We start from the raw sequence: 13261 nt of genomic DNA, 5'->3' as shown, positions 1-13261 counted from the left end.
GCCAAATATTATTTTGTACATGCAGTACACAAAGAATCCGGTAATCGCCGCTGTTTCCACTAAAAGGGAAACAGCCAGAGACCCTGTTGACACGGAGCTTTTTCAAAACGTTTTGATAGCATTCTAGAATGTGTTGGCAATACAACGGTTGTAGCCTGTGCGTACACACACATCAGTAGGAACCGTTCGCTAGCTAAACAATAGCCTACCTGCGGTCTGTTCCTGGTTTTCACTAGGTCCCAGGTTCGTACATTGATATTTTGGAGGAGACTGTCAGCCGTAGCAGAAATTGCGTTGTCAATGAGCACCGATTATGTGTCAGGCTTCAATGGCTGCTCTTGATGTTAAAGGGTAGGGCCAGTTCAGTGGGTCAAGCGGTGAAGCCAAGGAAGTAAAGGGAAGCAGCCTGTACTGTGCATACTTGATGGCGAAAGAGCATACTGCCCATTGAATTCAATGTAGAAAACCAAGGTGATTTAACAACCAAAGAAAACCTCAACGGTCAATTTTTTCTGATCATAACATACAAGATCCATCAGTCAGGTGTCTTGTATCATTAATTGCATTCTGAAAAATGATATGCAAGACTGTGCAGTTGTGTGCCATTTGCCCAATGCTCAGTGGATCCTGTTAATTACCACTTCCAGCTACATTTCCTTTTTAATAGTATAGTAGGCCCAGACATACGGTATAACATAGGAATATCTCGGCGATACCTTTCCTCATTTTATTTTGAGCAGATCCATTGAAAGTTTGATTGCCACAGTGATTAGAGAATTTAGTCTTGTTTACCAGAATATACAAGACTTGTAGCAGTTGATGAACAGGAGCCTGAAGATATGTTCAGTTAAACCATCCAAGTAGCTAGCACACTGTTATTCATTTTACAGCAAATTAGGCAGAGCACTGCTCATTTTAGAGCAGCATGGTGTCTATTTGGCCAATTTTCTGTAACTAACTGTTTTCAGCTAACATTAACTTACCTGAGCTAGTTCCAGTATATGTGATAATGATTTAAACCAGATGAATCTTATAAGGCATATTTTGTTTTCGGAAATAATTACAATAAAATAGTTTACAATTCCTGGAACATGAGTGTCAGGTATAGGCTAATCCCACACTGATAGTGATGTCAGACCCATATGGCTGACCCCCACTAAAAAAAGCAGACAATGCTCGATACTTTTGGCCAACACCCAGTGAAGCTGCTTGAACCCGTTCTTCAAAATTCTAAAACTTTAATATTCTATACAAACATAACTTAGCCCATCAAACATTAGACAATATAATGGACAATGCTAGAGTCTGTAATGGAAAGATAATAAATTGACACTCCCATGCATTCTTTTAAGCATTGGCTGTCCCTATAGCTTTAGTTTTAAGAAATGGGAAGGAATTACTGCTTGCAGCCATATTCTTTTGTTTCTATTACGACATGCATTGCATAGGAGGAAAGTTTACACTTTCATCACCACTTGGATCGTACCTTCTTCACACACTCAGCAAACCAAAGATGGAGGATTCCAGCTTCATACTAGGCAAGGCAGAGATGCGTGGTCCACCAGACTTATGCAATCACTGGTACAGTTTGCAGTGGGGAAGTGCTGATCTGCTCATATCATCTCCCCAGAATCAAGAAAGTGCCCCGTCTTGCTGATATCCTGCTCCATGTCCACCAGGAAATATAGACTTTACTGATTGGTCAGTTTTCTTGTCAGTACCTACCACTATTAAAATGGCAGTTTTCCCTAAATTAAAATATGCTGACCATAATTGGCAGCTAGTTGCCACCATATGTTGGATTAAGAAACCAACAGTAACATTTTCCCAAGATATTGTGCAACTGTTAAGCATAAACAAATACCTTTCACAAAACCCTTTTTATTCAAATTCCAGATAAAAAAGCTTTTATGTATTATGAACATGAAAGCTGAGCAAGCTTTAAAGAAAACCAAACCACTATGACATCTAGTAAAAATTGTCAAAATAAATGAAGTTTAACGGTTCACTACAGCATGTTTAAAACACAAAAGATTAAAGAACACACAGCTGACAGAGCTGTAGCCGGAAGGTGTGTATTGAGGGGACTAATTGAAAACAATTGGCAAAGAAACATCTTAATGAACATAAATCACTTCAGGCCTACCATATATTAATATCCCCATGATTTGTTAAAATATATTCAAATGAAATAAGTCCTCCAAAAGTCCTCTTCATGAGAATGTTCATAATTCAAACTCAGTACTATTAAACTTTACCACCCCCCCCCCCCCCCCCAAAAAAAAAAATAATAATAATAATTTGAACACCGCTTTCTAGAGCTTGACTGCCAAAAAATGCACAGTCCTGGGTTTGATTCAGGCTAGATCCCAGTTTTAACACAGCAGAACAAAAGACCAAATGTACCAATACTGAGGGGGCAAAGTATGTGCACAGCTCTTTTTTAACCGATATATATATAAGGTCTTATATTAACACAGCTAAAAGAACAAAAGGCTGCATTTTACACAAAAATGTAATCTATAGATTTACACATTTCTTATACAATTCTAAAGAGAATCTTACAGACCCATTTGTAAATCTCATAGTTCTTTGATTTGAATGACAACATTCCAAGTTTTATTACAGGTTTTCAGGTATTTTATGAAACACTTTAAAGAAGGAATGGAACTGAAAAGTCAACAGAATGATGGAGGAAGAAGCATAACTGCTTTCTTATACAGCGTTGGGGGGGGGGGGGGGCGGAAATCATCTCCATTATAAAGTCTATTTACAAAAACAAAATTCACCATTAAACTAAACAGACACCAATCATTTGTGAGACTGACTGAAGAGAGGGGGTGGGAGGGAAAAAAAAGTATTTCAGTGGTAAAAGTGTAACCTTCCTCAGAAAAACTACATTACGTCGTTCAAACATCCACAAAAAAAAAACCTGAACCAGTCCCCTTTTGACCCGTCAACTGAATGTGGTGGTGGTGGAACAGGAACCGGGCGGTAAGCCCCTGACATGTTCCCTGGCTGAAGCCAGCAGTCTTACTCAATGAGCTTCTTTGCTTTGAAGAAGCGGCGCAGGTAGAAGACCTGCCAGGTGGCCAGTCCAATCAGACAGCACATGGAGAAGATGCTGAAGTACAGGACACGAGTGTTTGTGGACTCTGGAGTGGGGATGGAGAGGACAGAGCATAAGGCAGATGTGCAAACTGGATCACAACAAAGTTTTATAGCATTTTCATGGAACAACCTGTTCACCCAATCAGTGCGTCACTAGGATCTCAATTATGTATTGTGGACGAGACCCATCCATTCCAAGGCACAGTTAAACAAAACTCTGTATCTTTGTATTTTTTAGGTAATAAATATTTAGAGGGTGGATATTTGTATTTTACTCTTCTTTTTCTCCCCAAAGTGGAGCCATTAAATATGCCTCAAGTCACCACTGTGCCACCAACACCCCCATAAGAAACACAGAAGCTGAAGCATGTGTACTACTCTGATGAATTCATCTTCAAGCCAGTGGCAATTTACCACCATACACACAACACAGTACTACAGGAGAGCGCCAACACTAAAATGTGCATGTATGGGGTAGGGAGAAATTGTCTCTCAATTTCATTTTATCATAAAATCAGTTTGGGTGCAAGGTTGTGGTCAATTTATTTCAATTGAGTCAATTCAGCTGAAATTAAACGCACTCATTTCTATTTCGTGAATTGAAATGGAATTGACCCCTACACCTTGGTCAGGTGTCTTTTCAGCTTTAAGTACTATCAAAGCATATTACCTACTTATAATATTGCAAAATACAGGTAGAATTCACCGCTCAAGACACAAAAGCAGCATTTTGTTTCTGTTCAATCACATAATATATCCATTCTATGCATTTCATTCTGACAGGAGGGCTCAGAATCAAACAACAAAATGTGTCTGAACTCCATGTCCCAAGTATCTCTGCAGCCTTACCATTCGTGTCCCTCATCTCCTCTTCACGCTTCTTCATGTAGGCAAAATCGTTGACAATGGACTCGGAAAGGTCTTCAAGCCTCCGCAGCTCCACCTCCAGGGGCTTCAGCTTCTCAACCTTGGCAATCTGGGTGTAAAGAGGCAGGCATCACTAAAGGGCGCTATATCTGCAGACAGCAGTGCCGCAAGTCGTGACAAAGGGAGTCTGTGGGGCTTCATGAACCCCAAAATGGATGGACATATTGTCAGTTTTTAATGACTCACTGACTTGCACCAATCATATTGATTTGATGTTGACAGCAGTGTCTCTTGATAAGTTGTTGCAAGCTGGCCACTGAAAGCTCAGTTAAATTTTGTTCAGGGAATTCATGAAGCCTGAAATTGAGTATTGAAAAACAAGGAATCAAGAGCAGAAAGCATCTAAAGAAGGGCTACTGGCCTTCAAGCCTCCTCCCCTCCAGCAGGTGGCACTCTTGGTCACAGATCGAGTCTCAGCCCAGAGTTTTTTGGCAGCAAGCTGTCACACTTTGAAATGTCTGGTATGCAGACGGCACCACCCAAAGGGATGGTTCTCGCAGCATTTACCCCCAAATTCTTGTGTAAAATACAGGAGAAAAACTCAAACCCATCAAGAGAATAATGGAAGGAAGCACTAAAACAATGAATAGTTTAAGCAAATTTCCCAGTTCCCTGAACACACATGCACAGACATAGCCTGAGCCCCCCCCCCCCCCCCCCCTTCCCTCCCTCCAACTACTCACTCACAAACTACCCTGGTGCTGAGGGTAGCTGATACCCAAGTGAAGTTACTCAAAACTATTAAATCACCCCTTTCCCACAGCCTTCAACAGAGACAAGATACCAAAACTCCAATCAATAAACTTCGATCAACTGAAACAAAACTCAGCAAATTAAACTGAAAGCTAACCTGACCACTGATCTGGATTCGTAATTTTAGTCTGACACTGGTGGGAATTTCTCTAAGCATAAAAGGATGCGCTATCCCTGCAAGGCAGTATCACCCTAGAATGAGCACACCTCCTCAATAGTAAATCCAGAAAAATGAACACTAAAAGCATGTATAACTGTGAGTTTTCATTCTAGATTAGATGTTAAATTTCAACTCTGACAATGATTAAATGAAATAATTATACTGGACATTAGGCAAAAAAGAGCAAGTGTTCTAGCCTATAGTAAATGCTATTTTTGAAGAGCTCTTCCTGTGGAGGAAGGGGAGCCCCTGAGGCACAGTCACAGGGTGCAGCCCAGCTTTAATGGTGTTGGGAAATGTCTGCCTGGGTTGGCCTTGTTGAATGTCCCCCTTCTGAAAGGGAGAACTAAATGCAAACCAGGCCCAGGTGGACTCCCTTCATCCCCTCTCCCCTCACTCACCTCCTCATAGTTCTTAGCCTCCACACCGTGCTTCATGTCCAAATTGACCAGCTGGTCGGGAACCCGCCCAGTTCCTGGAACAAGTATGAGCAGATTTACTGTTAGGGTGCCGAATGTTTCGGGAAACGGACTCAACCCTTCCATAACACAACATCCTCCCCAACCCCGTTCCTGGGTCCTGCTTTTTTTATTATTTTTGCACACCAGTAAGTAATAATTATGACATATTGACTGACAGACAGAAACTGTTCATTATGAGTTTTCAGGTTTTTCACAGTGCAATACGAGTCATCATGAATGAAGATGGTTGGTATACTGCCCTACACTGCCTGTATGCTATGGCCACCTGTTTATACAGCAATTACAAATAAATGGACTGCATTTATATATACAATATATAAATATAAATACAATATAAATACAATATGAACAACATCAATAATCAACCCCATTACCTGCTCTCTAAAAGTAAATTTACATGTGAGGTCATATAGCCTACCCATTGGAAACTTGCTCTCAAAGCAGACTTCAAACATGTCATAATCCTCTGTGGTGAAGGCAAACTTCCCCTTCGAAGCATCTTCTTTTGAGTACAAGATGTGGCCAGAGGAGTCTGTAATCTGTCAGATAGATTCAGAATAATGTTCCCAATAAACACAAACAAGAACGTCTCACAGTGTTGCAAAGTAAATACCTTGCACAGATAGAAAAATACACTGATACCAAGCTCAGACAAGCACAAGTGTTCTATTTGAATACAAACAGGGACTTTTAAGCAGTGCAATGGAAATTTAAAATGTCAAACAAATAGCACCCTCGCAAGTCAATAACTGTTTGTAAACTGAAAATACTTTGTAATTTACTAAAACATTTAAGAACGTGTGCGTTATTTCCATTCAATATACTGCACAATAGTGCACACATCCAAGCTTTCACATGTACATTTTGCGTAAATGAATAACGTATACAAGCATATGGTAAAATTACCCAGAACATACGCAACTACAGCTCACCATATATCATCATATGTCGGTGCGCTCGCAGGTGACGAGTGCAAGTTACAAAGCTAGCCAATGTTAGTCGAAGCAAACCTGCAAAAAAACGCTGGACTGGAGCACACAGCAGACTGCGAAGAATGTAAAATAAATCAAATTACAATGAAAACAAGTTTTTGAATGGAAGCCGTGAAAACAAGGTCGTAATTATTAGAGTAAATAGTTAGCACTACTGCTGTCAACCGAGGAACCTCCGGCCTTGGAGATTGTTAAGAATGACGTGTTCATTTTTTGAGTCAATGGGTTTCAGCTCGTATCGCAGTAAAATCGCTGTTGTGCTTTGGATAGCTATTGAGTATTAAGAACTTCCGCAAAAAATACACGCATTACGTACATTGCAAAGAGATACAGTTAGCGCTAGCTAAATAACGTTAATCACCTGGAAACCAACCAGAAATTTGGCAATTACTCAAGCCAATTGTCGGGAAATTAAACAACACACAGGTTGCTTACGGGGCCTAACGTAGTAGTCTCAAATTTCAGTAACGTTAGCTAACGTTAATACATTGCGATGATCCTAGTGCATTACGGTGTACACAAAAACAATAATACAAGGCAGTTAGCTAGCTGTGTTGTACGAAATATTTTTTGCAGCAGCTCTCTTGTTGGCCTAATTTAAATCTTCTCGTACATCCTCGGCATTTCCTTAGCTAACGTCCCGCTGGAGTCACCTTAAGATTGGTCTTCGTATTAGGCTGCTCGCCGACTTCGTATTCCCCAGTGACAAGGACGTCTTTGTGGATCTCTTCCCGCAAACATTTTCGGGAATTAACGGGTAAATAAAAAGAAATTGAACCTGCCGATTCAAATAAAAATGATAGAAAAAGTAACACTACCGCACAAAACCGATACATGGTTGGCATGGCTGGGCTGAACACAACGTTCAGGGCAGCGTAATGCTAAAGTGACGCCAGCCTTCACGAACAACACTCAAATTCAATAGCACTCCCTGTGGCGTGGAGGTGAATACTGTGATTCAGAAGTCACAGCGTAAAGGGTCTGCGAATCCATTCTAATGTCTTATACATTGATTAGCTTGAAATGATATCAAACAATGATTCACTCATATTCCACGTACTAGGCTCTAGCTGCCTCATGAGAAAGTTGTTCTGGGACTTAATGTGGCTAGTGGGTCACCACAGGAAAACTCAACAAACACTAAACATCTTCTGATGAGATAAACTTGTATTATTTTATATCATTACTCTGCGTTGCTTTTTCTTAACGGTTTATGGGCTGCAATATGTCTACATAAATGTTTGGTAAATTCATACACACACTCTAATAATGTATAGGTTGAATTTAATTCCAAGTTACACGAAGATAACATAATTATACAGCATTTTATACACAATGGGCCAGGGAGAGGAGGAGCTCAACAAATGCCCATGAGAAACTTTTTGACAGCTTTACGTGTGATTTCAAAAATCAAGTTACTATAGTACTATACACATCAACAAGAAACCTGGATCAATGCAATTGGAATGAGTTCAATCCACAGATTGTCATACAATGCTAATGAATTGGGGTGAAGTGTTGATATATTTTGAAATACAATTAGAAATTGAGCCAACAAAGCAACAAAAGCATAAAACAACCACAAGTTACATTAGTAAAGTTGCTGACTTAAAGGTATAGCCAGGCATGGGGGGACTTCTATATATCACAGAGGGCTATATACATTATATAAGCATTCAGGAGGCAGCTCAAAAAAGTGTGAAGAAACCAGGGCTCATTTAGAATTTATAATGGATTTTTTAAAAGTGCAAAAGCATTTCTTGGCACTTCAAGAAATAATTGAGTTTATATGAGAATAGCATGTCTATTTGCAATACATTATAGCTACAGTTAAAAAAAAAAGAACCTTACATACAATTTCTTGCTATGAAAAACATGCAACGACGTCACTCCTCTGAATGATGTGGCCATGCCCATCCCAGGTTTTATGATTTCTTGTCTGGTGTTTATAGCCTGTCCACACCTGATAAAAAACTGATAACATCAGTTTCTATGGAGTGTAATCCATTTAACTGCCCTAAGGAAGTGCAATTTTATGATGGAGTTATAAGTAGAAAGAGGTCCAAAATAAAGACCACGCCATGGGTCAAAAGAGGTTCACATTTACCTGCTTTGCCATTTTCATTTCAATGTGCCAGCTATTTCAAGAAAAAAGCACGTCTTCACAACTTTGGAAGGTAAAAGCCTTATGATTCTTACCATATACAGAAAAGCCAGTAAGTATTTGGACACTGACATGATTGTTGTTTTTTTTTTTGGCTCTGTACTCCAGCTCATTGCATTTGAAATAAAATAATGAATATGAGGTTTCAGTGCAGACTGTCAGCTTTTTTGAGGGTATTTACATCCATATTGGGGCATCCATGTAGGAATTATGACCCTTTTTATGCATTTTCATACATATTTCAAGAAGACAATGATCCAAAACACACCTCAAAACCAATCATGAAAAGAACAAAAAATGAAAGTTTTGCAATGGTCTTCACAGTCACCAATCTTGAATATTATTGAAAAACTGTGGTGAGATCTCAAACATGCAGTGCATGCAATATTTCTGAATGAGAAAGATTCTGTGGGCAAGAATATGACACTTTTTACATTAAAATATAATGCAAATCAGCTTTTTAAGACTTAACTGCCTGTAATAACAATTTTAAAGACTTGGCATGTTTTTCATCAGCAGCACATAAATGGGGAACAAATGTTCATCCATGATAGGCAATGGAACACTGTCCTGGAACTGGTCTACATTTTTGGTATGACTAATTTGAATTGTAGATAGGGCGAAATGAGAAATAATAACCTGAAATAAGAAAAGTGGCTGCGTTGTTCAGTGGCTGTTTCTAAACTTTACTGTTATATAGACCCAGTGTCTTTTATCTTAGAACACATGACGGCCTACTGGGAATGGTCGGAAGAGATGGAAAAGCCTTCGTTCACTGCCCTGTCTTTAGTTTAAGCTAGATAGTTTGAGAACTTTGTAATGGGCTAGAAATGAGTAGCCTATGCTTCTGTGAACTATGGTGCTGAAACTGAATTGGCTGCTTGTGTGTGTAAGCGAGCGTGTGTTGTCAGCAATCTTGCTTAATGTCCTGAGCACATTCACGTTCATTTGGAAAAAAAAAAAGTATAACTTCTGGTATGAGTTTGTTTATATATATATTCTTTTTTTCTAGATTAGGCAGGTTCACCATTTTCAGATTTGGCAACACTGCTGTAGAACCTAATACAGGGAAACAGTATGGGCCGGAGCAAACACTCAACAGTGCGGCTAACAAAAAAGTACTATGGATACAGCAAAATAGAAGCACTGCAGGGAAATTCTTTAATGCAAGTGAGGAAGTAGACCCTACGACGAATACAGTGATGCATGGCATAATAAAGAATAAACTATGCACTGTTTCTATGTCCCCAGTAACAGTCATAATACCCATGAATCAGTCAATGCTAGTTCTACGGCATCAAACTCCGGTAAAAAAAAAAAAAAAACCTAAAACGAAAAACAAAAACAAATGTAAAACAAATAACATTCATGTTATGCATGGTGAGATAGTGAATAGTTATACTCAGTTTATATTAAGTGAATGTAACCGATTCGATAAGAACCAAATTCGATAAGCAGAATCGGATTGGTAATTGGAATTAATACAATCTAAATGATGCCCAATCATAATTGGAGAAACTGCCAATTATTCTGATAATTTGTGGCACAAGGAATTCCCAGTTATATTTGGCTGAGCTGTCCAGTTTCCAGGGAAACATCCCTCTTCAGTCTCCCCTGGGGCAAGATGACATCCAAACACTTACGCAAATTCAGCCTGCCAAATGTACCGTCTGTCACCACACACGGCACTTGCTAGATCCCAAAATCCCTGTAGATTTCCCACCGTGTCAGACAAGCCTTTAAAAAGTAATCCGCAAACTGGAGATCACATCCAAACTGCCTTGCATCTCAATAATGCCAGGATGTGAAAATCTGACACCATTTCACAAGTATAACACTTTTCGGACAGCAAGCTCTATCTTGCAATACAGTGCCTTTGGAAAGTATTCAGACCCCTTGACTTTTTCCACATTTTGTTACATTACAGCCTTATTATAAAATAGATTAAATTCATTTTTATTCTGATCAATCTACACACAATACCCCGTAATAACAAAGTGAAAACAGGTTTAGAATTCTTTTGCAAATTTATTAAAAATAAAAAATGGAAATATCACATTTACATAAGTATTCAGACCCTTTACTCAGTACTTTGAGGTACCTTAGGCAGCGATTACAGTCTTGAGTCTTCTTGGGTATGACGCTACAAGCTTGGCACACCTGTATTTCTCCCATTCTTCTCTGCAGATTCTCTCAGGCCAGGTTGGATGGGGAGCATTGCTGCACAGTTATTTTCAGGTCTCTCCAGAGATGTTCTATCTGGTTCAAGTCCGGGCCCTGGCTGGGGCAATCTTGGACATTCACAGACTTGTCCCGAAGCCACTCCTGCGTGGTCTTGGCTGTGTGCTTAAGGTCGTTGTCCTGTTGGAAGGTGAACCATCGCCACAGTCTGAGGTCCTGAGTGCTCTGGTGCAGGTTTTCATCAAGGATCTCTTTGTACTTTTCTCTGTTCCTCTTTCCCGTGATCCTGACTAGTCTCCCAGTTCCTGCCGCTGAAAAACTTCCCCATAGCAGGATGCTGCCACCACCACGCTTCACCATAGGGATGGTATTGGCCAGGTGATGAGCGGTGCCTGGTTTCCTCCAGATGTGACGCTTGGCACTGTGGCCAAAGAGTTCAATTTTGGTTTCAACAGACAATCTTGTTTCTCATGGTCTGACAGTCCTTTAGGTGCCTTTTGGCAAACTCCAAGCGGGCTGTCATGTGCCTTCTACTGAGGAGTGGCTTCCGTCTGGCCAGTCTACCATAAAAGCCTGATTGGTAGAGTGCTGCAGAGATGGTTGTCCTTCTGGAAAGTTCTCCCATCTCCACAAAGGAACTCTGGAGCTTTGTAAGAGTGGCTATTGGGTTCTTGGTCACCTCCCTAACAAAGGCTCTTCTCCTCCGATTGTTCAGTTTGGCCAGGTGGACAGCTCTAGGAAGAATCCTGGTGGTTCCATACTTCTTCCATTTAAGAATGATGGAGGCCAATGTGTTCTTTCAGGACTTTCAATGCTGCAGAAACCCTGCAGAAACCCTGTACCCTGTACCCTTCCCCAGATCTGTATGTCGACACAATCCTGTCTCGGAGGTCTACGGACAATTCCTTCAACTTAATGGGTTGGTTTTTTTGCTCTGACATGCACTGTCAACTATGGGACCTTATATAGACAGGTGTGTGCATTTCCAAATCATGTCCAATAAATTGAATTTACCACAGGTGGACTCCAATAAAGTTGTAGAAACATCTCAAGTATGATCAATGGAAACAGGATGCACCCGCGCACAATTTTGAGTGTTATAGCAAAGGGTCTGAATACTTATGTAAATGTGATATTTGTTTTTTATTTTTAATAAATTTGAAAAAAATCCTAAAAACCTGTTTTCGCATTGAAATTCTGGGGTATTGTGTGTAGACTGATGAGGATAAAAATTAATGTAATCAATTTTAGAATAAGGCTGTAAAGTAACAGAATGTGGAAACGGTGAAGGGGTTTGAATACCTTTCGAAGGCACTGTACGCCTACATTCCCTCTATTGTAATTAATCAATGATAATGCGATGCTGAATGGTTTTGCATGGAGTAACAGAGCACTAGTTTCTATTGCCAAATGTATGAGGCAATGCTTAATAAGTGTGCCAGAATCTAGGTCAGGGCCCGAAAGGAGACAAGTAAAAATGGGTAGGCAGTCTGACGCTGTTATCCCTCCACACCCTATTGCAATGTACGTCACTATCTGCAGTACACACCTTGCTCACAAGGCTTTTTCCAAATTAAGGGAGGGAACTCCCACTCACTCTCCACCTTACATACATAATGTTTAGTCATGACATATTTTGTAACCGGCCATCAGATTAAGCTTCACAATGATAGCTATGGGTAGTAAGTTTGTTCATAGGGGTTTACTTTAAGGTTAATATTTCTCCCAATTCCTATTTTATCCTCTGCACCATTTGTAAGGCAGGACTGAAAACCACCACAGTGGGATCAGAGCAACAATGCTTATTCAACGTTGGCATAAATTAAAATTCAAAACCAAACCTCTCTTATTTCATCATTGCATTGCATCATGACATTTGACTGGCACCTACACACATATAGCCTACACCCACACCCACACAGAAGGTGACTAAGTCCAACAATAAAATCACAAAAATTACAGATGTTCAAAGGCTCAGGCAAATCCTTCCCCTCCTTTCTCCCCCCACCTGAATCCAGGAAAGATTCTCTCACCTCAGCACTCCCCCCTACCCATCAGCCACTGTTTCTAACCCCCCTTGGGCCGAAGCACAGACGCAGGTTGGCGTCACGGCGTTTCTAATTTTACCGGCGTACTGTTGATGCTGATGTTAAAATAAGCGGCAGCTATTTCAGCCGGCACTGCTTCTCTCTAGGGCTGACAGGCGGTATTTATAGAATGAGTTACTACACGCCGAATGATCTTACAGGAGGGATGGCTTGCTGTGGTATTGCTACACTTTATGTAAGAGAACTGAACTGTTTTACAATAACCTCTCTGCTTTTCAAAGTGACGGTTAAGACATGATTCTTCTATTCCACAAACAATCACCATCAAAAATGACAGCCAAGCAATAGTTATTCCCAAACATTTCATATGGCAGAGCAGGGAGAACAATGGTGTGATTTTACTGTAATTATAAAAGTGGTGGGATGTTTCACGGCTAGCGTAT

General features: G+C 40.2%; 1 protein-coding gene across 1 annotated transcript; it reads right to left on the bottom strand.

The window, feature by feature from the left end:
• Positions 1 to 1861: 1861 nt before the first annotated feature.
• LOC118230350 (transmembrane emp24 domain-containing protein 10-like) lies at positions 1862 to 7323 on the bottom strand. Its single transcript, XM_035423280.1, has 5 exons — positions 7079 to 7323; positions 5852 to 5972; positions 5353 to 5426; positions 3961 to 4087; positions 1862 to 3155 (listed from the first exon to the last, which is right to left on the bottom strand). Exons 1-5 carry the CDS (start codon positions 7268 to 7270, stop codon positions 3034 to 3036), a joined length of 636 nt encoding a protein of 211 aa, XP_035279171.1. The 5' UTR covers positions 7271 to 7323; the 3' UTR covers positions 1862 to 3033.
• Positions 7324 to 13261: the final 5938 nt, after the last annotated feature.

The sequence above is a fragment of the Anguilla anguilla genome, chromosome 6, assembly GCF_013347855.1.
Source record: "Anguilla anguilla isolate fAngAng1 chromosome 6, fAngAng1.pri, whole genome shotgun sequence".
Classification (NCBI taxonomy): Eukaryota; Metazoa; Chordata; class Actinopteri; order Anguilliformes; family Anguillidae; genus Anguilla; species Anguilla anguilla.
Note: the sequence above shows the minus strand (reverse complement) of the source record. Positions and strands in the feature narration are given on the sequence as shown.

Excerpts from the sequence above, each read along its gene's own strand:
- LOC118230350 (XM_035423280.1), bottom strand. The coding sequence starts at position 7,270 with ATGCCAACCATGTATCGGTTTTGTGCGGTAGTGTTACTTTTTCTATCA. Across the intron at positions 5,973-7,078 it reads ATACGAAGACCAATCTTAAG|ATTACAGACTCCTCTGGCCA; the intron begins GTGACTCCAGCG and ends TCTATCTGACAG. Across the intron at positions 5,427-5,851 it reads TGAGAGCAAGTTTCCAATGG|GAACTGGGCGGGTTCCCGAC; the intron begins GTAGGCTATATG and ends TACTTGTTCCAG.